The 25,472-nt window shown below is 48.7% G+C and overlaps 1 protein-coding gene across 1 annotated transcript in view; it reads right to left on the bottom strand.

Moving 5' to 3' along the window:
- The window catches only part of ARHGEF10L (Rho guanine nucleotide exchange factor (GEF) 10-like), a 135,757-nt gene that overhangs the window by 62,113 nt on the left and 48,172 nt on the right, over nucleotides 1-25,472 (bottom strand). The window contains exons 11-19 of the mRNA XM_006866407.1: nucleotides 16,522-16,638; nucleotides 14,607-14,699; nucleotides 13,450-13,617; nucleotides 8,974-9,119; nucleotides 6,505-6,519; nucleotides 6,084-6,265; nucleotides 3,846-3,961; nucleotides 3,368-3,495; nucleotides 2,421-2,521 (exon numbers count right to left, since the gene is read on the bottom strand). Coding sequence (XP_006866469.1) covers nucleotides 2,421-2,521; nucleotides 3,368-3,495; nucleotides 3,846-3,961; nucleotides 6,084-6,265; nucleotides 6,505-6,519; nucleotides 8,974-9,119; nucleotides 13,450-13,617; nucleotides 14,607-14,699; nucleotides 16,522-16,638 — 1,066 coding nt within the window. The remainder of the gene's footprint in view (nucleotides 1-2,420; nucleotides 2,522-3,367; nucleotides 3,496-3,845; nucleotides 3,962-6,083; nucleotides 6,266-6,504; nucleotides 6,520-8,973; nucleotides 9,120-13,449; nucleotides 13,618-14,606; nucleotides 14,700-16,521; nucleotides 16,639-25,472) is intronic.

The following is a 25,472-nucleotide window of genomic DNA, read 5'->3' on the forward strand; positions in this document are numbered from 1 at the left end:
GACCGCTTCTCTGCTGCCCTGTGAGTGGCCCAATAGCCTTTCTCCCACCTTCCCAATAAAGCCACCCTCATGGCCCCTTTCATCTTTCCAGCACCCGGGGATCCTGCTGACCATCCACAGGCATGTTTTCAGCCCATTCTCCCTGCAGAGATACACTGGCGTCCAGAGAGGCCAGGAGAGCAGATCAGCCCCTCTAGGATGGCAGGGTGTGGAAGAGGCTCTGGGTCATTTAAGACATCAAGAGTGCCAAGGGTGGGAAGGTGGCAGGGAAGAACTCCCGGAAGTCCCCAGCCTCAGCTCGTCCTTCCCTGGGACCATCCATCTGCAGCCCTGTCCCCATGCCTATGCAGAATGGGAGGCTATTTGTGGAGAGAAGTAGAGGGGTCCTGGCCCCAATGAACTACATGTGACCTGGGCCGGCCGCTTCTCATGATCAAGTGAAGACATATCTATTTTAGGACTTCCCTCATGGTCCCTAAGCATCAGGTTTAAGCACCTTCTGTAACCCTCCACCCACGCTCTCCTAAAGGCCCTACGACGGAGCACTATCATTGTCTCCATTTTCAGATGTAGAATTCAAGGCGGCATCTAAAAACTAAACCCAAGCCCCTTCCCATCAAACCCATTCCAATCCATGGCAGTCCCAAGTGCTACAGAGTGGAACTGTGCTCCACGGAGCTTTGTTGGCAGATCTCCATGCCCTTCTTCTGTTGTGCCACTAGGAGGATTTGAGCTGCCAACTTTTAGGTTAGTGGTGGTGGTGTCAATGTGCCGTGGAGTCAGTTCCGGCCCATAGCGACCCTGTACAGGGTTTCCGAGGCTGTAAATCTTTACGGGAGCACAAAGCCTCATCTTTCTCCTGCGGAACAGTTGGTAGTTTCTATCTGCTGACCTTAAGGTTCGCAGCCCAATCCGTAACCACTACGCTAGATGAGTATAAACTAAGCCATCTAGAGACCTTACGAGGCTTCTGGAAGCTAAGTAATGGAACTGAGGTCACAGAACAGCTAAGTGGCAGAGTGGGGACTGAATCCAGGCAGCCTGGCTCCATTACACACGTAGTGCTAAACACAATCCTTTCCCACCTCTCAAGTGTGAGAGCTGAGCGCGCCTATGGAGACCCAGTACAGCCCTCTCATCTACAAGGGAGACCTCGGGTTCAGGAGGTCTGCCTCTCCCAAAACCACACACACAGCAGTGGCGATGCTTGCTTGAACTAGGTTCCCAGAGTCCCCATCCTCCAGAGAGGCAGAACAGTTGCACCCCTCCCAGTCCACACTGCTCAGTCCCCAATTTTCCCCACGTGGATTAAGATCTCTGCACACGAAGAGAAACAGAGTAGTCAGGGAGAGAAAAAAGATTTAGGGGGTGGGGAATGAAAGGAATCACATCCTTTGTGAATAAATGTTTTTAACATATTCTATCTCTAACAGGCTTATATTATTTTCCCCCCTCGCCAGGCACTGCAGATAAAAAAAAAAAAAAACTAGCAAAATAAAAAGAACAAATTATTCAAGCCCCAGGGGGACCTAGGCATTCAAATAAGATTTGAAATGACTCTCCTTCCATTAAAACTTTGCTGCAATGGAAGTGTGTGAGATAAGGCGGCTGGGCGTCTTCTCAGGCAGCTGGTCCCCACATCCGTCAGCTCTGCCCCCTGCCACCAAGATCCACTCAAGAAAGCATCATGGGTTCAAAGAAGACTTTCCTCCACCTTGAAACCAGGTGTTCACACAGGGCTGCCTGCTCCCGTAAAGACCACAGTCTCGGAAACCCTCCAGTAGGGTTGCTATGAGTTAGAATCAAGTCGGTGGCGGTGGTTTGGTTGGGGTTCATGGTCATTGTTATTATGGGTTAGAATCGATTTGATGGCAGTGGTTTGGTTTGGGGTTCATCCTCATTATTACGAGCTAATAGGAGAAAACTATAATTAAGAGGTCCTTTATGGAGCATCGGTGCAGTCCAGCCTCCATCGTTTGGAGGAGGGTGTGCCTGACTGCTTTACTGAGATGTAATCCACCTGCCCTAATTTTACCTTGTTATAAAGTACCCTTCGTTGGTTTTTAGTGCAGTCAGAGCTGAACAAATATTACCATTATCTGCTTATGGAAATGTTTTGTCCCTCCCCTGAGCAAAAACCCACACCCTTCCCCCACCTCCTGGCAACCACTCATTTACTTTCAGTCTGCTCCCAACATTGTACAGATTGGGAAACTGAGGCTCAGAGAGGGAACCTGACTTGTCCAAGGTCACTAAGCAGAATGCAGCATCGGAATTCACAACTCCGGTCCCCACCTCCCTCAGCTCGGACCCTCCCTGACCTCACTGATCCTGGACACCCCCCTCACATACACACACAACACCCCAAGCCTCACCTCTCTGCACCCCTACCCCTAAGGCACCTCCCAGGGTTTACTCACGGAGTCCAATCTTGGCCAAGTGTAACCTATTGACCCAGGAGATCTTGCTCAGGGGGTTGGGGGTGATGAAGACCACCATGAAGCTGATGGGGCGTCCAGACCTGCAGGGAAAGGGGTGTGGGCAGGAGCCTGAGTGTGTGGTGGAGCTCGTGCAGGGAGGGCGTGGGAGGGACATGAGGCCACTCCGCATGGACACAGCAGTCAGGCTAGAACTCAGACTCAGTTCCATCCCAGCTTCCTGGGCTTGCGAACCACCTCAAGCTACAGGGCTCCCATCTCCCTCTCCTTGCAGCCATTGTATTTGTAACTCTCTGACCCTACCTTTCCCCCGAAGCCGCCTTCCTATAGACTCAAACCCCATAGGAACCCTGTTCTAGCCCTCACTTTGAGGTTTTGGGCCTGTCTCAGAGTTTCACCTGACTCATTTGTAAAATGGGGCCAATAATCCTGCCTTACAGCAGATCAGGGTGGTAACCCACACTGCTGGGCACCTCAGCACTCAGTCCAGTCTAGACCACCTCCATCATCTCAGCAGGGCAGCCTAGCTAAGTCTGCCCTCAATTCCACCTGTGCTGGGTGTTTGGGACAGGGACAGCAGGGCAGGCAGGCTGGGTCCCTGGAGAGGGTTCCAAGGGACTCTAGAGTCTGATGTGAGACAGTAGGTTACGGCGCAAAGGGAGTCAACCAAAGGCCAAGGGCCACGTATCCTGGCAGAGAAGCAGGCACACCCAGGGGGGAAGCAAGCTGTCCATTCATTCATTCATTCATTCAGCAATCTCCCTGTGGGAACCCACGGGGTGTCTGGCCTTGTGCTGGGCGTATCCTGCAGCACACACACTCCTCCCATCACAGCAATCTCACAACTAGAAGGGCTCCCGGTCCAGTCTCCCACCACCTCCTCAGTGACCCAGGCCCATCGGCAGCATCCCTGCCATCCCTCCTCTCACTTGTCGGGTTTCCCGGGAAGCAGGAGCCGGAGGCGGCACTTGTTGGCTGAATGGATCTCTTCCTCCTTCACCCGCATTAGCCTCTGCAGGGCCAGGCACCAGTCCTGAGCCACGGTCATGTTCAGGTTCTAGGGACAAGGAAGTCAACAAGGTCACTCCATAGCCTGCTAACTCTCCAAGAGCCAGGACAGATCTGAAAGTCATGCGGCACCCCAGGAGTGTAGAGTGGGGTGGCGGGGAACTATGGCGCCTTAGCCTGGAACTCTTCATTTCGTCCCAGTCCCACCTGGACTTCTCTCCCAACCAATTTCCTCTCCAGCCTGGAATGGAGCCTGCAAGAGTGACTGACCACTGAACAGAGAACTCTGCTCAACCCGCGCCACCCAGTGGACTTCTAGGTCAGGACATGGAGCTCTGGCTGGGGCAGGGAAAGCAGTGAGAGGAGCTGTCCCAGGGAGGCCGGCTGAGCGTTGCATACCTGGTAGGTACCATGCAGTGTGCTGATGAGGAGGGTTATCTGCTCCACCACAGCCAGGTCCTTCTGCAGGTCCTGCAGCTCCTGGAAGAGGCGTGGTGGGCCGAGGTACACCTTGTCTGGGCAGAGAAGACACCCGGCTCAGGCTCGGGGCAGGGAAGCAGCTAACCAGAAAACGAGCATCCACTTATTACAGAAAATAAGAGCTGTTGCCCTGGGGTCAGGGCACTAGAGGGATTCTTGCCCTGATGGAGCTCCTAGAAGACTTAAGAACTAACGTGCCCAGGATTGCTGAGGAAACATCTCTGGGCCGGGCGTGTGATGGACACCAAGGGAAGGATCAGCACATGCCAGGCACAGCGCTTGCAAAAGAACAGGAAGAGCAAGTGGCTCAAAGATATACTAAGAAGTTACTATGCGCCAGATTCTCTTCCAGGTACTGAAGACATAGCAGGAAGACAGACAGGGTACCTGCTCTTACCACCTTGGGGCGGACGGCCTCAGGGTGATGGGTCAGTGATGGTAGGAGGGCACCCAGATGTCTGTGATGATGCAGATGGGGAGAGTGAGGAGTGGAAGGTGTGGGCAGCAAGAGGAAGCAGGAGGGACCAGCAGGACAAGGCAGGAGCTCTTCTTGGATGCCATACTATTCTATAGGCCAGGGTTTCTCTAGCTGAGGCCTTAAAGAATCCCCTGGGGGCAGTGGGCTTATTTTGGGTTTTCATTTAGATGAGTATCTGACACCCAGAATGCACTTTCTCTGTCACCTACTGACTGGCACCGGGGCGTCCATGGATGCTGTTGGTGCTGAGCTGGGCTACATTACAGGTCGGAGCAAAGAGCAGAGGAGGGTGTGGGATATAAACACGCCAAACACAGAACCAGGAAGGGCTTTGCAGGAATCCAAGCGGGGTGAGCTGGTGGGAACTGTGAATCTTCCTAAGGCATTCTGTGGTACAGGGACAGAGGACTCACAAGAACATGTACCCCAACAGTACCCCCCTCCATACTGGGACCAATTAGGTTCCAGGAAAACAACCTCATCCATCACACTAAATTAATGTTGCTCATTGGAATTTTATTGTTTTGTAGCTTTATTTTTATTCAATTTCTGACTCTGTCTTGGCTTTATGGTTGTTCAAAGGCTATGAGCAAACTGAGTTTGTTAGATCTCGATTCATATTTCTACATATTTGAATAACAATACAATTTTTTAAATCATGTAAAGCCAACTAGGGTTCAACAAGAATCTTTTTCTCCTCCAAGAGCCAGGGCTTTACTTGAGTTTGAGGACCACAGTCATTGAAGGAGGGGGCCACAGAACAACAGCCCCAAGGGTGGGGAGGGAGAGCAGAATCGTGCTGGGCTGAAGCCACGAACAGTGAGTCCGGACCACAAACCAGTATAACAAGAGCCACAGCATTCTGGAAGTGGGCACAGCTGCTCGGGCCCAGCCCTCCCAGGCGAAAGTTTATGGTGCAATCACCCCCCAGAGTTTCCAGAATTGCAGGAGTTCCATGGAGCAACCTCCTGGGTCAGACGGGGGGGAAGTGAAACCGAAGTGCCTTTCCTGCCTGTTGTGGAAGGTGCCTCTGGGCACCACATTCATTCGTTCATTCATTCATTCATTCATTCATTCATTCATGTACACATGCAGCAGCAAGTCTAGTGATGTCCTCTCCACCAGGCATTAAGCAAGGCCTGCTGCCAGGCCTGCGGGACCAAGTGAGGGTGTCACAGACAGATCCGACCTGCATCTGGAAGTCAACTCTGGTCATGGGTGGAGGACAGGCAGGAGGGGACAAAGATGGGGGCAGGGGAAGCAACAGTATAGGAGGGGCATGAGGGGGTGGGCGCTCTGGACCTGGACATGCTCCCTAGAGCCACTTGGAGTTACCGTTCCCCCGGGTGTCCCACAGAGTGCGGGATAGTCAGGAGAGGAAGGGAGGACAGCCTGGTCCCTGACCTGAGACATGGAGAGGAGGAGACAGCTGCCCAGCCCACAAGAAGGGGATGGGCAGGCAGGATGTGGAAGTCATGAGTCTGACTCAGGGTCCCCAGGCATGTACATGTGTATGCCTGTGAGTCTGTATGGGGGGAGGGGGTCATGTTCAGCGTGGGGGTAGAGGTGTAACAAGGCAGAGCTGTAGATCTACATTTCTCTACAGTCTGGAGCTGCAGAACCCAAAACCTCTCTGCCTAGGGTCCCCAAGGTGGGTGGGGCCCATGGGTGGTACTCACTCTGAGCCTGGCCAGCAGCAGGGGTCTTCTTGGCACCAGAGTGCTGGATGAGTATGTTGTCCTTATCACATGCACTGCCCTCCTGACCCACCTCCACCACCTGTACTTGGGGCAGCGCCGTGTTCCACTTCACCACATACTTGGGCCCCAGCGGCACCAGGCTGCTGATCTCCAGCTGACCCCTGCCAGGGACAGAGAGGACAAGGCCCTGGAGAGCCCGCACCATGCCCAGCCACAGGTCTAACCCTGGCACTGCTTTGGCACACCAGCTCAGCCAGGCACGCATGGCCCAAGCAGAAGACCACAGGCCAACAACACCCAGGCAGGCAGAGCGGGAAGCCCTGTGGAGGCAGAAGCCCAGGCCCAGCCCCAGATGCGGAATCACATGCACTGTGAGCACTGAGCCCCCTGCACCACCTACCTGTGGTTGGTGGGTCTGAGGAAAAAGACAAGAAGGAGGAGAGAGTGTTAATGCTACTGTGTGATTTCAGAACAGCTGAAACCCATGGGGCCCAGCATTGGGTGGAAGGACAGATGGATGGGCTCTGTGGAGAAGCCGTGGTGACAGGCCAGGTGGGGGAACCACACGAGGCAAGGGCCGTCCCTGGACTGGTGGCCTCTGGGCACCTCTAGGAAGAGTGTTACACTATTCCCGATGAGGAAACTGGTGTTCAGATTGCTCCTGAGTCACCCCACGCTGGTCCCCGGGTATCCCCATCACACCTACCACTCCCAGTAGACACTGAGAGACATGGGTCAGAGGGGGCCAGCCATGCCTCTGTACCGCCTGCTCCCTGGGACAAGTAGGACTTAAAGTGCAATGCTGGAATGAATGGATACGTCCACCGGTCAATCAGTCAGCCAGCCCTGCTCGCTGGGCTCTGGGACACAGGCTCCCAGTCACAGGGTGGGCTTCTGTCTAGAGCTGTGAACTAGCACAAGGTGAGGGTCCAGTCAACACAGGACGGTGGGTGAGTGAGTGTGCGGGTCCCTGCCCAACCCTCCTTGCTCACTGCAAATCTGCCTCTCACCGGGCACGGGACGCCCGTGTCGCTCTGGAAGCAGAGCCGCCTCGTATGCGGGCTCCTCGTGCCCTGTGTGCACTCCAGCTGGGAGGTGGGAGAGCCCGGCTGGGACTGGCAGCCGATGTCAGATGATTGCTTTCCCTTTTGGATCTCAGCTATTGTTGCTGCATTGTTGTTTTCGTGATGGGTTTTAAGTGTTGTCAAATACTGAAAGTGGAGGTTCTCCTCCACACAAGTAGTTAGGCACCCCGGCTGGGAAGGTCACAGCTGGAGTTCTCGGGAAGCATGTGGGTAAGGCTGGCAATGACTGATGCTCATGGAGTCACACAGGGACATAGTGAGTGAGCTGGGCCTGGTAGGGCCAGTGGACAACAGCCGAGCCCCAGTCCTGCTAAAGGGACCTCGCGCCTCAGCTCCGGGTCCCCGTGGCCCTGGCAATGTGGGCCAGCTTGTTGGGTGCCATCAAGCTGATTCTGACTCAGAGCAGCCCCTTGTGACAAAGTACGATGCCCTACAAGGTTTTCTAGGCATGATGGCACTTAACAACAATCTTTATGGGATGGAGTCCTGGTGTGGTGCTGTGGGATAAAGCACTGGACTGCAAGGTTGAGTTGAACCACAAAGTCGGCAGTTCAAACACACAGCCACTCCTTGGAAACCCTATACAGGGGAGTCAGAACTCATTCGGCAGCACTTAACAACAATCTTCATGGGAGCGGATCGCCTGGTCTTTCTCTCACGGAGCTACTGGAGGGTTTGCAGTACCCTACCAGTCCTACGCAGTCGAGTGCTTAACCACTGAGTCACCAGAGCTCCTTCTAGCCTGGTGTATCCTCCAAATTTTCAGAGGAAGCTGAATGACACAGCCTTTGGTGAACTCTGTGTGTGAGATAAACGCAAACTCCTGCAGGTCTAATCCAACTTGTTTGTGTTCATCCGTTAAGCAAAAAGTACCACCAAAGAAAGACCTGGCGATCTACTCTTGTAAAGATTACAGCACATGTAAAGGTGGACGTTTTGTAGCAAAAGGAGGGGAGTGATTGACTTTGCAGTCCAGGAGCGGAGGTCCCTGGGACCTTCAAGGGAGAAGAGCGAGCGGAGTGCAGGACCCTACCTAGAGAAATAGTGACACCAGAGATGGAGGCAGAGACGATGACGTGGAGAGATGGAGTGGATGGAGACTCTAGACCCAGAGAGGGAGAGGGGCTGTGTGCTGACGACTTTGGGGCAGGCTTGCTGGGTAGACCCTTTGGTTGGCTGATGATGCATGGAGGGGATTGTAACCATGGCAATGAAACAATATACGATAGGATGAATGTAAAGCTAATGTTCTCTTCCCATGTAAACTATCGCAAACCTCACAATAAAACATAAAAATAAAAAAGAATCTCTTGAGCTCCAAAATGAGCAAAGCTCCTGGCTGCTTAGTCACCGGCTGCAGAGCTTCACACGCCGGGCAGCCCTGGTGACCTCTCCCAACACTTCGCAGCCCTGGGACCGGGGACAGAACAGGCCAGGAGAGAAAGGAGAGAAAGGTGGAATATCAGAGACCTAAACTGAGCTGGCATCCCTGGGTAGTGCACATGTTTATCATGTTCGGCTGCTAACCAAAAGATTGGAGGTTCGAGTCCACCCAGAGGTGCCCCAGAAGAAAGGCCTGGATATCTACTTCTGAAAATTCATCCACTGAAAACCCTACAGAGCACAGGTCTATTCTGACACTCATAGGGCACCCTGACTCGGAATCAACTTGATGGCAGCTGGACTGGTAAACTACAGTGGCCAGTGGAGGGACATGACAGAAGGTGGTCCCAGGGAAGGACGACTTCCCCGGCCATCCCCTCCCCTGGCCCAGGCCTGCTTACTTGAAGTTGATGTTGGCACAGACCAGCATGTCGTTGAGCAGGAAGACCCTGCGTTCCTTAGACTTGATCAGCTGCCCGCGGTCACCGTACACAGTCTCCGTCAATGTCTCACACAGGAGCAGTTGCCGCTGGCCAGAGGTCAACAGCTGAGGGTGGAGGAGGATGCAGAGAAAGGTTAACACCAGCACCATGGCCCATACTGCTCCCTAGATACCCCCTACCAAAGACCTACAGTCTTCCTACCGTGCAGTGAGGGGCACAGAGGCTGGCAAGGTAAGGGAGAGAGGCCACTTCCTGTATCACTGGGTGACAGGATGCAAGACCAGCAGCCACCCTGACCACCCCCCATCCACGCTGCTGAAAGCCAACATCGGCAGCCAGCACCCCTTCCCGGGTGAACCTGCTGCCTGCCCCTGGCCAGCCAGTACCACCACCGATCCATGTCCTGGCATCAGCGAGACGTGCTCGGAACGTGCTGCTGGGAAGCCCTTCAGCTCTCTGAGCCCCAGTTTCCCGAGCCCTCGAGTGGGGGCTGTGCCCCCACCCCTCAGGTCCCACGAGGTAACGCCTGGCCAGCACTGACTACAGTCATTAAGAAGTTCAAGATGGCGACGGCAGAGCATTCAGGTCTCCTGAGTACAGGACCCCATAGAATGTGCAGGTGACAGCCCTGTGGTGTCAGCCCCGTGGGTGACACACAGTGGACAGTCTGCAGGGAGCCACTGTCACTGCTGCTGCTGTCCATGGGCCATCTTCACTCGGCTCCTGCGCCCTGACCTGTCTACTGCCCCTCGGAAGGAATCTGTTGGCCGGCCAGGCAGCTGTGATCTTAGCCTGAACACCTGGGACCCTTCCTAACATTGGGCTCACTCACCCAGGCAGGGACCAACCCACTGGGAAAGCACCTTAATTTCTGAAGGGGTTCTTTTTGATGGGGATTCAGTGAAATCCACTCCCAGAAAATCCATTTCCATGACTAGGAAGGTAGTGATCCTTATCCCTTCCCCACCAAAGAGCAGCATCTCTCAAGTCAATACACAATCCAAAGTCTGAAGGGTCCTAGTGCCCCCTGTACTTCACATGGCCTTCAAGCAGCTCAGCAGCCCAGGAGCCCACCTGTCCCTATTTCCCAGGTGAGGGAACCAAGGAAAATGCTTTGTTTCCCTCCCACCTCCAGTCGTGTGACCATGTGGATGGAGCCAGCCCCAGGACCCCGGCCCCAGTACTGTGCACCGTCAGTGACTCTTACTCCCTGGCTGGATGTGACTGGATGGCTCAGGGTCCCCTGGCTACTGCTACATGGGTGCTGAGCCAGCTCCAAAGAAGACTTAGGCAGGAAAAAGAAGACCGGATGTTTCACAAACACTACTCTGGAGGGTTGGGAGGAGGCACATTTTGAAAGAGCTAGCAAGGTTCCTTTTCTGCCTACACCCAGTTTCGTTTCCGCTTCTCCCGGGGTGCTCCCGGGGTGATGGCTAGAGGGAAATCATTGGACTGTCTCAAAACTGGCTGAGACCATCCAAGCACAGCCCGGAAGTGAAGCAGAGGATAAAGCTGCCGCCGCCACCACACACAGCAACACATAACACATATCCAACACCCACCCATCCCCATTGAACAGATAGAGAAACTGAGGCTCAACGAGTCGAGCTCCTTTGTCTAAACTCTGGTCTCCCTGACACGGACCTAGTGGCCACTGTACTGACCAGTGCCCGAGTTCCCATGAGGAACAGAATAAGAGAGCAAGCCAGCTTTCTAGAATCAGAACAACCGTGGCTCGAGGACCTCGTCTCTCCCCACCAAGGCATCAATCTGAGCGAGAGAAATCCTCTTGGTAACAGAAAAAGGAACACAGCGGGGACAGAAGGAGCAGCTCCCCAACTGCAAAGACCACTAAGCACCAGCACAGGGGACCACGGTTGGGCTGGTTCTTCTCAAGAGGTATCCCAGAACAGAAGGCTCTTGTGGAGCTATCAAAGGCATCACCCTGGCCCTCACAGCCACCTGAAGGGTCCTGAATGGGGACAGCTGTATCCTTGGAGAGCGGGTCAAGTGGCATGGGGGACCGTGGTGAGGTGAAGAGTCTCTCTGCAGCTGACCGTTACCACGTGGAAGCTGGGGTCAGTGCGATCAGCTCTCCTAACTCTTCACTGAGATCCAGAATTCTGAACGTTATGGGCATCATCCCATTTTATCAATGGTGGCAACAATTCCACTTCAGTAAGTGCACCGTGTGGGACCCGAGGCACATCTGTGGCATGGATTCGGCCTGAAGGGGACAGTTCTAAGATGCAGGAGTCCTGAAGCTCAGAACTGCAAGAGAGCCTAAAGCTTATCTGGTCCCCTCCCTGCTTCACAGACTGCTGTGCGGACGCAAGGGGCAGTGTAGGTTACTGAAAGAGCGCTCCGTGCGGAAAGGGCTGGCGGTCCTTCCTGTCCCTCCCAGGAGCTGCCAGGCACTGGTCTGACTTCTACATTCCATATGTTTCCCTAGGAAGAGTTAAACATACGTCTACCACACTCTAAGATCATCCCTTCTCGGGATAACAGCCCACGTTTGCTCCAGAGTGCCTCAGTCTGAACCATCGGGTCAACCTCTGCCCTCCAGGAGTGAAGGCAGGTGGAGCCTCAGCGTGGACCACCCAGATCTGAGGGCAGCTGGGGCGAGGCAGGTCCTGCACTACTGGGCTTGCAGCGCTGAATTTAACTAAGAGTTGATGCTATGAGGGGTTTGGTTATTTTTTTGGGGGGTGGGGTGGGGTTGTTTTTATTTTTTTTGTATGAGTGTTGTGTTTTTAAAAACTGGATTTCCTACACTCATTTACAAGTTTTTTGGTTTTTGTTTTACTAGAATGTTCCTAAGTGGCAACTCCAAGACATGACATGAACTTTTGCCTTTCTCCTTCTTTAAAAATAGTAACTTTTAAAAACAAACAATCAAAAATAATAATGTCAAACACTAGGTGTTGAGGCTGCTCAGAATGCAGCTTTCTGGGGTCTCCAATTTGCCTCTTAGCAGCCCTAGGGATCAGACACTATTAAAATCTGCTTGTTTCAAAGACTACAAAACACCACTGTTTTGAAACATGGAGGAGCCTGGAAGATGTGGGATAAAGCGCTGGACCGCAAGGTCAGTTTGAATCACAAGGACGGCAGTTCAAACTCACCAGCCTCTCCTTGAAAACCCTATACAGGGTCACTATGAGTCAGAACCGACTGGATGGCACTAACAATAACAAAGGGACAGATATGAGACCACTATTGCAAAAAAGTCAAGAAAAGGTTTTCATTATATAGTAAACATTCTAGGATGGTTACCAGGGTGGAAGGGAAGGAAGAATTATTTACTGGCTAGGGTGGAGTCCTGGTATGGTGCTGTGGGATAAAGCACTGGACTGCAAGGTCGGCGGTTCAAACTCGTCAGCCGTTCCTTGGAAACCTTGTACGGGGTTGGTGTGAGTTGGAACTGACTCAACAGCGCTTAACAACAACAGCAACAGAGTGCAGACCCATGCAAACTTGGGTAACCAGGAAGGCAGTTAAAAGGAGAAAATACGTTGAATTCTTTCATATGTATGTCTGGTTTTTTGCTTTGTACTTTTATCTATGTGCTGGGAGGGAAACACTGTGTATTTTCTCATCAGGACAAACCATTGGAAACTTTTCCACAAAAGAAGTACAAAAAAAACAAGAGAGGGATATTATTTGGAAGCGGATAGTGGCAATGGTTTTGTGACATTTGGAATGGACGTGGTGTGGCTGGATTCTACTATAAAAATGGTAGAAATGGCAAATGTTTTGTTGTATGTATAAATTTAAAAAAAATAAGTAAATAAAGTGGAAAAGCCCATTTCTGAGGAAGAAAATGGGGTTCAGAGAGGTTGGGTAAATTCTCTGAGGCCACACAGAGAGATCACGCTGATGAACCAAATCGGCTAGATCAGCTTTTATTCTCCACAACAGCAGTGAATAGGAAGTCCAGTCTAGAACAAATCCTCAAATTAAGGTCTGTTGTGGTGGTGTTGTTGTTAAGTGCCGTCGAGTCGGTTCCGACCCATAGCAACCCTATATAGGGTTTCCATGGCTGTAAATCTTTACGGGAGCAGAAAGCCTCATCTTTCTCCCACGAAGCAGCTGGTAGTTTCTAACTACTGACCTTGCAGTTTGCAGCCTGATTCGTAACCACTATGGTACCAGAGCTCCTTGTTGTTAGGTACCGTCAAGTCGGTTCCAACTCATAGTGACCCTGTATAGGGTTTTTGAGGAGCGTCTGGTGTGTTTGAACTGTCGACCTTGTGGTTGGTTCCCAGTCCAGTGCTGACACTGCAGCACCACGCCCAGTAAGACCAGAGTAGGACTTCCCTGGATCAGAGAACACTGCCACCTAGTGGTGGCCGTGAGGTGGGCTGCAGGCCTGACAGGTGTGGAAGGCTGCAGAGCAGGTGAGGGCTGGCAGGTGGAGGGGGTGGTGCTCACCTTGTTGAGGCTGCTACGGTCACTCTTGGTCAGCTGCTGGATCTCAGCCACCTGGTCTGCCAGTCGTTTCTGCTCATTCAGCTTCTCAGCCAGTGTCTCCAGCTCCGTGAGGGCCAATTGCAGGGAGAGCCTGTCGGCGTGCCCCCTGGGGGTGTTTTTCAGCATGTCCTGCCAGGACCCAGAGAGAGCCAGAATTCAGGAACCTCCAGGAGACCAGAGGGCCAGGACAGAGGGGCTGCTGAGGGAGCTGGTTGTATGCCAAGGAGTCAGTTCCAACTTACAGTGACTCACAGGGTTTTTGAGGCAGTAAATCTTTGCAGGAGCAGAAAGCCTCACCTTTCTCCCACAAATCAGCTAGTGGATTTGAACTGCTGACCTTGCAGTTTAGCAGCCCAACATGTAACCCACTATGCCACCAGATCTCCTTGGAAAGACAGAAGAAGTGAATGAAAAAATAAGACAAAAGCATGGCTCCATCCGTGAGCTGAAAGATGTGCTGGGATCAGAGTCCACCCCGACGCCTGGCAGCTCTGAGAATGGACCCCGGGTCTGACAACCACCCCATCTAGCTCCACAGTGGGAAGTCCCCCTTCCCCTGAAGACTTGCAGCTACCAAAGATGGTATGCAGCTCTCAGGGCTGCAGGGGTGAACGCACACCCTGACTCCATTCTGGAACTGAATTCAACCTAGCCGAAACCAAAAAAACAACCCACTGCCATGCAGTCGGTTCTGACTCACAGTGAGCCAAGAGGACAAAATGGAACTGCTCCCTAGGGTTCCCAAGACTGTAAATCTTTACCGGAGCAGGAAAGCCTCAGCTTTCCCTTTCAGAGCAGCTGTTGGAGTCAAACTGCTGACCCTGCATAAGCTACTACACGACAGGGCTCCTTAGAACTGGTCATGGTGAGAACATTTACCTGCCAGGAGCTCCATGGGGCCAGGGTCCTGCCGGCCTTCTCCTCCCTTCCCACAACCCATGCCCCGGCCACCACCAGTCACTGAGGGCTCCACACATTTGGGCGGTATACGAGGGTGAGAAGGTTCCACTGGTTGGTCAGGTAAGATAAGGCACAGCATGGGGAACCCTGCCTCCCACTCATGTGTCGACCCACCAGCCCACGCTGCACCCTGTGGTTTTGGGAACATCGGGCGGTACCTGGAGCAGGAGGATGAACTGCGGGAACCGCTGGATGGGCTTTACCATCAGTCCGTAGAGGGTGACCCGGTCTGGGCTGCAAATCTGCCGCCTCTGTTGGAGACAAAAGCCTGTTGCTGTCCCGTTAACTCTATCACATGACAATTCCATGAGTGGAGGGCAAGCTGTGGCCTTTCTGAAACAGATCAAGTCTGTATTCCAAGATGCCTCTGGGTAGGTTTGAACCACCAACCTTTTGGCTAGTAATCAAGTGCTTAACCACTTGCACCATCCGGGTACTCTTTGTTGGAGCCAAGGTCTCATTCTCTTACCCTCTATAGCAGGGGGAGGGGGTGTCCAGCCCCCTCCCCTCCAGGCCTTATTGGACCCTGTCCAGGTAACCGCAGTTCCAGCCATCTCAGTAGAAGTGAGTTAATTAAATGTTTGACCAAATGGAGCCGGTTACGTTGATGATTTTGTATGGACTGTGAATAATGTTATAAATTTTGGAAGAAAAAAGGTCCCTGTGGGCTAATGCGATGGACTGCGAAGCCATTTGAGCAGCACGGTTGGTGGTTCAAGCTCACCAGTTGCTCCTTGGAAACCCTATACAGGGTCACTATGGGTCGGAACCAACTCGACGGCACTTAACAACAACCCCTGCTCTATAAGGAGGGCCCAGGGTCTGGGGTCCATGCAGTAGAGCTGCTGTCCTGAGGTCCTCTCAGCACCAGCCCCCAGGGCCCTGCTCAGTCAGCTGACCTGCGTGAGAGAAGAGGGGTCCCAGGATCTGCTGCCAGGGGTCACTCCCAGTACCAAGTTTCCATCACAGTCCTCTCACCCTCGAGGGCCATCAATGTAAGGTTTATGACCTCAGGCTTAATTAGGAAATTTAGCAATTTATTCAAAAGGTCAACTTCTAAAAGTAGCCAGAATAACCATTCCCTTCCCTGAAGGAAAGCAGATGAGCCTGGGATGGGAGGGATGGGGGAGAGTTTGAAGGGGGGGATGGGGAATGGGCGACATGGGGGCAGGGCTTTCTCACCACCCTGTCTCTCTCATCTGCTCCCACCACTGCACCCACAGACCTGTACCTGGGTCTCAGCCTCCCCTGCGACCCCTCTATTTCCCTCAGTCCCAACTTTAAACTCCTCCATGGCGCCCCACTGCTTCATTATTGCATCTGAGCTCTTGCATCTAGAGGTACAGAACCACCCCAACCTTTCAGCCTTCTCTCCTGACACTTGCCGCCAGTTATCCAGGGCTCCCAGAATGTAACCAGACCTGCCCTGTGCCCCTCATGGCCCCTGTACCCCAGGGCCATGTCAGGTGACAACCACTTGAGAAAGCCCCTCCAGTTTCTGCGTCCTCTTCTATATGAGGACCCAGGGTGTGCTGTGCTCTTCTGGCTCCCAGACCACCCTGCACTTCCTGCTGGGTGGTCTGCCCCCTGAACAGGGGCAGCCTGGGCAGAGAGCTAAACAGAAGGCCACTAGCTCTTGCTTATGGGGGACTCTTCTTTGAGGAATGTCCCTCATTCTTTTACAGATGAGGGAAACAAACAAGTCCAGCAAGTACCTGAGCTACACATGAGGCACCCCTACCACAAGGGGATGTAAATCCCAACATGCTGGGGTTACCTATGGAATTACCAAGATCACACAGGATTCCCCTTCTACCACACAGAAGAGGGTCAAAGATCCCAAGCTCCTTACTGATACTTCAAGACTTTATGACCCTCCTCTAGGGCTGGGGAGGAGGGCAGGAGGAAATGGTTTTCTTTCTATGGGATGAGATGGATATTTGAGACAAAGTAACAATGTGGTCCTCTACCACTGGGACTAGGGTGCTCCCTCCCTCCTGAGAAACCTCCTACTCATCCCTCCCTCCCACCCCACCACCATAGCCAATGCCCTGAACCACAGTAAGGCCCCACCTTGAGGAATTCGAGAAAGGCGGGCTTGGAGAGACAGGCCTTCTTGATGATGGACATGGCGTTGGTGAAGTTGTTCACGTAGTCGCTGTACACGTCTAGCACCATGGACTTGGAGAACTGAAACCAAGTGCAGTGTGGGCGTGAGAACCACATCCACTAGGGGCGCTCACCACGGGGGCCAGAGATAGACTGGGTGATCTCAGCCAGTTTTCCAGGGGAGTCAAAGTATCCACCCCACTGAAGGGAAGGAAACCAGATGTGAACAAAAGTATTGTGCTCCCCTCCACAAAAAAAGATACACTGAAGTCCCAACCTCCTAACCCCAGCAGTGGGAGAACATGACCTTGTTTGAAAACAGGGTCTTTGAAGGTGTTATCTGTTCACATGAGGTCACTGTAAGTAGGTGCCCTTGAGTTGGTTCTGACTCATGGAGACCTTGCAGAGGGTTTCCAAGGCTGTAAATCTTGATGGAACAGAAAGCTTCTAACTGGGGTCCTTACAAAAGATGAGAAGCCACACACAGATGTGAAGGGAAGATGGTCACGTGACAATGGAGGCAGAGATAGGAGTGATGCATCTACAAAACAAGGGGTGCCAGGAGCCACCAGACACATGGAAGGGGCTTGGGAGGATCTTCCCCTAGAACTTTCCAAAACAGCATGCTCCTACACACCCTTTGATTTTGGACTTGTGGCCTCAAGAACTGGGGGGCAATCGATTCCAGCTGCTGTAAGCCACCCAGTCTGTGCCGCTTTGTCAGGACAGGCTGAGGACACTAATGCCCCAGGGCTCAGGGAGGTCACAGGTAGAAGAAGTGGAGCCAAGGGTCAGCTGAAGGCTCTCCTCTAGTCTGAGCTGAGGAGGTTTTTGCCCCCAGGTCAAGAGAAGAGGCAGGAGCCAGGGAAAGGCTGGAGTGATGCTCCTTTATCTACACCCTTCCCTCACCACTTCCAGGAAAGAAAACTTCCCTTGCCCTTTCCCCTCAAGGACAGCACTTCTGACCCATGGCCAGGGGCAGTGTACCGCAAGTTGATTTGCCAAGGGTGGAGGCCCTGGTTTGCCTAGAAGCAACTACCAAGACCCTTGAACACCTAACCCACGGCATCAGATCTACATAATGGATCTACATAGTGCTGTCCAATCTCCAGATGCATTAAATAGATCTCTTCTTCTCTTTTATAAGTGCATCCACAAGTCATTTGTCAGTTTGTTGTGCCACGGTGACTTGCGTGTTTCTGTGGTGCTGGAAACTATGCCACCGGTGTTCTAAATACCAGCAGGGTCACCCATGGTGCACAGGTTTCAGCTGAGCTTCCAGACGAAGACAGACTAGGAAGAAAGAGAGCTGGACTAAAAACCTATGAATAGCAATAGAATACTGCCAGTACCAGATTATTGACTATTGAAACATGATGAAGAGCACCAGAATACTGTCAGATATAGTGCCGGAAGATGAGCCCTTCGGGTTGGAAGGCACTCAAATGTGACTGGGGAAGAGCTGCCTACTCAAAAGTATGGTTGACAAGGAATGGAGTAAAGTTTTCAGAACCTCCATTTGCTGATGGGGTACAACTCAAAATGAGGAGAAACAGCTGCAAATATCCATTAATAATCCGGATAGGGAGACCCACCAGTGTTACAAACCAATCCACCACGTGTATAAATCAATATTTATACACCAATGACAGAGCTCCAAAACAAATAAAACAAACTCTAATAGAATTGAAATGAGAAATGGGCAGACCCACAATGATAGTAGGAGACTTGAACACACCACATCTGATGACAGTCAGAAAAGCTAGAAACTCAACAAAGATACAGAAGATCTAAATAACACAATCAGCGAACTTCACCTCACAGATGTCTACAGAACCCACCACCCAAAAGCAGTATAATACACACTCTTCCCCAATGCACATGGCTAATTCTCCAGAAAACATGCCTCCATAGTGTCAAAAACATCAAAATCATGCAAAGTACCTTCTCTGACCATAATGGTGGTGGTATGCAGTGGAATTGGTTCTGACTCATAGTGACCCTGCATAGGGTTTCCAAGGCTGTAAATCTTTATGGGAGCAGAAATTCTCATCTTTGTCCCATAGAACGGCTGGTAGTTTTGAACTGCTGACCTTGAGGTTAGCAACCTGACTCGTAATCACTACACTAAATCAGTAACAGAAAGGCCAAGGGAAAAAATTAAATACATGGAAAATAAATCACATCTTACTTAAAAACTACTGGGTACTGAGAGGGAAAGAGTCTTCACATCAAGTATCAATCCTATCCACTCTGTATACAGGGTTGATAGGGACAGGCAACTGTAGACATTGGCTACCTAAAATGAGAGGGCTACAAAGGCACCAAGTGACTGGCTTACAAGTTTTCAAGAGAGAATTCAATTTAAGAATATGCAAGGTAGAGTCCCCAATGAATAGTTTTCATTTTGTCTAGACGGGTCTGGTGAAAAGAAAACATGGGGATAAGATTCTTATGATTCAATAGTGAGTAATTGTTACCATGACTAATTGCAACTGTCACAACTGTAAAGGGAGAAGTAGTTAATCTTACAGTCCAGCAACAGAGGACCCTAGGACATCAAGGGAGAAGAGCACAAGCAGAATGTGGGACCCTATCCAGAGAAGCAGAAACACCAGAGATGGAGGCAGAGATGGAGACATGGAGAGAGAGAGCAGCTGAGGACTTTAGACTCGTGGAAAGAGAAAGGCTGAGTGCTGGCAGCCAGGAGGCAGGCTTGCAGAATGTGCCCTTTGGTTCTTTAAGTGATTATATATTCCTGAGTGTTTTTATGTACAACCCCTCCCAAACCAAAACAAAACAAAAACAGAGGGAATAGAAACAAATACTGTTGGATGATGATGCACAGAGGGGACTGTAATCATTGCAATGAAATGAGGGTAAACTGATGTTCTCCCATGTAAACTATCAATCAATTCACAATAAACACTTAAAAAAAAACTACTGGGCAATAGAAGAAGTTAAAATAAAAATGAGAATGTATACAAAGGAGAATTTATAGCAATAAACACACACACCAAAAAAGAAGGACCAAAATCAATAGCTTAACCCTACAACTCGAGCAAATAGAAAAGGAACCTCAGAAGAAGTCCACAGACACCTGAAAAAAGAAAAAAAAACAAAAAAAAAACCTGAACTAAAGACCAGAGCAGAAATAAATTAACTAGAAAATAGATAAAGAATCAATAACCTAGGAGCTGGTTCTTTGAAAAAAATCAATACAATTGACAAAGGAAAACTAAAGGGAGAAGAAGCAAATAACTAAATAAGAAATGAGATGTGTCACATTACTGAGATAAAAATGGATCCTAACAGAATATTACAAAAAACTGTACTTCAACAAGTTTGGAAACTTAGAATAAATGGACACAGTTCTAGAAACACACTACCTACCTAAACTAATAGAAATGATTGGTGATTGAGTGTGTGCCATCAAGTCCATTCCAATTCATAGCGACCCTGTATAGGTTTTCCAAGGTTGTTGATCTTTATAGAGCAGAAAGCCTCATCTTTCTCCCATGGAGCAGCTGGTAGATTTGAACTGCTGACCTTGCTAACACAAAGAGAGATAGAAAATCTGAACAGATGCATAACCAAAGGAGAAACTGAAGAGGCCATTTAAAAACTCCCAACCAAAAAAAAAGCCCTGTCCCAGACAATGTCACTGGAGAATTCTTCTAAACATTTAGAGAGCTGACACCAACCGTTCCACTCAAACTATGGCAGAACATACAAAAGAAGGAAGTCTCCCTAATTCATTCGATGAAACCAGCATAACCCTGATATCAAAACCAAACAAAGACACTGCTAAAAAAAAGAGAACTACGGACCAGTACCCCTCATGAATATAGATGCAAAAGTTCCAGCCGACAGAATTCAGCAGTGAATCAAAACAAACCATAATACATCGCGACCATGTGGGATTTATACCAGGTGGTTCAACATTAGAAAATCAATCAATGTAATTCACCACATAAATAAAACAAAGAAAAAGAATCATGTGATCATCTCAATCAATACAGAAAAGCATTTGATAAAACCCAAAATGCTTTCCTGATAAAAACTCTCAGCAAATTAGGAATAGAAGGGAAATTCCTCAATAATTCAGGGAGTCTACGCAGGTGTTTCATTTCTTCCACTTGCTTTAGCATTTCTACGCTGGAGCGAAAGTTTCAGAGTTTCTTCTGATATCCACTTTGGTCATTTCCTTCTTTCAAGTCTTAATGACCTTTTGCTTTCTTCCTGTATGATGTTCTTGATGTCATCCCACAACTCTTCTGGCCTTCGGTCTTTAATGCCTAATGCATCAAATCTGCTCTTCAGATGATCTCTAAATTTAGGTGGGGTATGTTTAAGGTCATATTTTTCTCTTGTGGATTTGTTTTAATTTTCTTCAGCTTCAGCCTGAACTTGCATATGAGTGATTGATGGTCTGTTCCACGCACAGGACCGGGAAGTGCTTCCTTCTGTTGTTCAGAGAGTTGCTATAAGTTGGTACCAACTCGATGGCACCTCACAACAACAACAACAAACCCTGACGTGGAGCTGTACGATAAGCACTGGCCTGGTAACTACAAGGTGAGCAGTTCAAACCCACCAGCTGCTCTCAGAAACCCTGTATGAGTCAGAACTCACTCAACAACACACAACAACAACAACAATAAGCAAAGTCAACAGTCAACACTATCTCAGTGGAGAAAGATTGAAAGTACTCCCCTTCAGAACAGGAACCAGACAAGGATGATTCCCTTTACCACCACTTCTATTCAATATTGTACTGAACATCCTAGCTGGAATATTAAGGCAGGAAAGGGACATAAAAAGAGTATCCAAACTGGGAAGGAAGAAGAAAACAATCTTTATTCACTGGTGACATGAGCCTATAATAAAAAATCCCAAAGGCTGCACAGAATGTTACTGAAACCACTAAAAAGATTCAGCAAAGTGGCAAGGTATAAGACCAACCACACAAACATCAGGTGGGTTCTTCTACATCCACAAGGAAGACTGCAAAAGGAAACCAAGAAAAGAATGCCATTTATAATAGCCCCCAGAAAGGATAAAAGTCCTAGTCAGGAACGTAAAAGATATCTACAAGGAAAACTATCAAATACAATTGCAAGAAATTAAAGGAGATCTATGTAAATGGAAAAACATTCCAGGGTCACGGACTGGAAGACTTAACACATCATGAAAAAGTCAATACTGCCAAAAGCATTCCATAGGTATGATACAATCCCTAAAACATTCTCTAATTAAATAGGAAAACTAATATTCAACTTTATATGGAAAGAAGCGAGGCTCCGAATAGCTAAAGGAATATTGAGGGAGAAGAGGCTGCCTCACACTTCCCAAACAAAACTACTCTACAGTGGCAGTCATCAAAATAGCCTGGTACTGGTACAGTGACAGACCAAGGGACTAGAACTGAGAAGCCAGAAGTCAACCCATTCATCTATCAGCAGCTGATCTTTACCAAAAGATCCATTCAGTGGGGAAGAAAACAAGTTTCTTTAACTAAATGTGCTGGAAAACCTGGATACCTAGATGCAGCAAAATGAACCAGGATCCACACCTCACACAATGTCCAAATGAACCCACAATGGCTCAAAGGCCTAAACGTTGAAGTTAAAACAATAAAGGTCCTGAAAGATAACACAGGGTCAGAACTAGGGGTCCTAATCTTTGGCATACATAGCCTAGCCTATCAAACAAAACTAAAAATGCATGAACGACAGAAGACAAATTAGATAACTGTTGCTGTTAACAACCCTGTATCGGGTGAGCTTGAATTGCGACCTTAACGTTTCAAAGCAACTTTACAGTCCATTAACCCACAGTGCCACACCAGGACTTCTTAGATAACTGGAACCTCCTAAAGATGAAATACTCACCCAAAGGCTTAACCAAGACAGAAAAAAAGAGAACCTATAAACTGGGAAAAAATCTTGGGCAAATATACATTTGACAAAAGTCGAATCTCTAAAATATACAGAAAAGCTAAGAAGCAACAAAAACAAATAATCCTATTTTTATATTTTAATGGGCAAGAGACATGAACAGATACTTCACTAAAGAGGACCATCAGGAGACCAAAAAGTACATACAAAGATGCTCATGATCATTAGCTGTTAGAGAGATGCAAATCAAAAGTTCAACGCGATTCCATCTCACCCCTGAAAAATAGCAATGCTGAAAAAAAGTAAATAAAACGAAAACAAATGCTGGCAAGGTTGTGGGGATTTTGGGTGGGGTTGTAAAATGGTACAGCCACTATGGAAAACAGTATGGCGCTTTCTTCAAAAGCTGGAAATAAAAACGATCCACAATCCCACTTCTACTTATGTATGCTAGAGACTCAAGAGCAGTGACACAAAAAGGCATATGGACACCTATGCTCTTTACAGCATTATTCACAACAGAAAAAATTTAAGTGCCCATCAACAGATGCCTGGATAAACTAACTGTGGTACATTGGTACGATGGGATACTATGAAACTATAAGGAATAATGAGGAGTCCACAAAACTTAACATGGATAAATCTGGAGGACATCATGCTGAATAGAATAAGTTAATCACAAAAAGACATATATTGTATAATACTGTAAAGAATCAAGAATAGACATACTATAGAAATCAAAGTTCTTGCAGGTTAGCAGCCCAACTCATAAGCACTACGCTACCAGAGCTCCTTCCTAGGCATTAGTGAGCTGAAATAGACTGGTATTGACCATTCTGAATCAGATAATCATAAGGTTTCCGATTCCAGGAACTACATACTTAAGAGGAATGGCATTACATTCATAGACAAAAAGAGCATTTCAAGATCGATCTTGAACTACAATGCTGTCTGATAGGATAATACCCATATTCCTACAAGGAAGATCAATCAATACAACTATTATTCAAATTTATGCATAAATCATTAAAGTCAGAATTCTACCAACTTCTTTCATCTGAAATTGATCAAATATGCAATCAAGATGTATTGACAATTACTGGCTGTTGGAATGCAAAGGTTGGAAACAGAGGAAGAACCAGTAATTGTAAAATATTGCCTTGGTGACAGAAACAATGCTGGAGATCACATGATAGAATTTTGTAACACCAATGACTTCTTCATTGAAAATGCCTTTCTCAAACAACATAACAGGCACCTGGACTACAGACCTGGACCTCACCAGATGGAATACACAGGAATCAAACTGGCTATATCTATGGGAAGCAAAGATGGAGAAGCTTCATATATTATCAGCTAAACTAAGACTGTGGAACAGACCATCAATTGCTCAGTTCAGGCTGAAGCTGAAGAAAATGAAAACAAAACCATGAGAGCCAAAATATAACCTTGAACACCTCCCACCAGAATTTAGAGATCATCTCAAGAAGAGATTTGATGCATCAGACATGAATGACCAAAAACCAGATGAGTTGTGGGATGACAGTAAGAACACCGAACAGGAAGAAAGAAGAGGTCATTAAAAAGACAAGGAAACAAAAAAGACCGATGTTTATGTCAGAAAAGACTCTGAAACTTTCACTTGAGTATAAAGAAGCTAAGGCTACTGGAAGAAATAATGAAGTGAAAGAGCTGAACAGAAAATCTCAAGGCCAGACAAAGATAATGAAATGGGCACAGACCTAGAGTTAGAAAACCAAAACAGAAGAAATGCTCAGCATTTTTCATGATGAAAGAAAAATTTCAAGCCTCAGGTTGCAACATTGAAGGATTCCATGGACAAAATATTAAATGATTCTGGTAACCTAAATATTAGGAATGCACCCAATCTCGTCTGATCTGGGAAGTTAAGCAGGGTGGGGTCTGGTTAGTACTTGGGTGGGAGACTGCCTGGGAATACCAGGTGCTGTAGGCTTTTAGGAGTCTGGATGTGGTGCTGTGGGTTAAAGCGCTGGACTGCAATGTCGGTTTGAACCGTAAGGTTGGTGGTTCAAGCTCCTTGGAAACTCTATATAGGGTCTCTATGGGTCAGAACCAACTCAACAACACTTAACAACAACAACAATAAGAGTGGTACATAGGTGTTTACCTTTCCTGCCAACACAACTATGAATGTAGTAGAGCATACATGTGACAAAATGCTGAAGACTTCTCAGATGTTATCAAACACCTCAAGACAATGGGTTGCTGGGTCTGGGGGCTCAGGATCATAATCTCAGGGGACACCATGGCCAAGTGTCATCATAGAGTCCACAAAGACATTGTTCTACATCCTACTTCGGTGAGTATTATCTGGGATCTTAAAAGCTCATAAGACCAACTCAGCATGGATTAATGACCTAAATGTGAATCCCAGAATTACAAAGGTCATTAATGAAAAAATAGGGACAAATTTAAGAACTCTAATCCTGGACAACACACAGACTATGAAACACTGTGAAAATTATACAAATAAAAGAAGACAAAAGAGACGATTGGGACGTTCTAAAAATTAGAAACTTATGTGCATCAAGGATTTCACCAAAAGGGTAAAAAGGGAGCCCATAAAATGGGAAAAAATCTTTTGCAATGACATATTAGACAAGGGACTAATTGCTAAGATCTATAGGAAACTACAACACCTCTACAAGAAAAAGACAAGTAATCCAATTTAAAAATGGGCACAGAACATGAACAGACACTTCACCAAAGAAGACATTCAGGCAGCCAACAAACATATGAAGAAATATTCATGATCATTAGCCACCATTGTTGTTGTCAAGTGCCATCGAGTCGGTTCCGACCCATAGCGACCCTGTATAGGGTTTCCAAGGAGCAGCTGGTGAGCTTGACCTGCCAACCTTGTAGTTCAAACGGCTTTGCAGTCTGGCGCATTAACCCACAGCGCCACACCAGGACTCCATTAGAGAGATGCAAATCAAAACAATGAGATATCATCTCACACCAGCAATAACA

The sequence above is a fragment of the Chrysochloris asiatica genome, unplaced genomic scaffold, assembly GCF_000296735.1.
Source record: "Chrysochloris asiatica unplaced genomic scaffold, ChrAsi1.0 scaffold00090, whole genome shotgun sequence".
NCBI classification, from domain to species: domain Eukaryota; kingdom Metazoa; phylum Chordata; class Mammalia; order Afrosoricida; family Chrysochloridae; genus Chrysochloris; species Chrysochloris asiatica.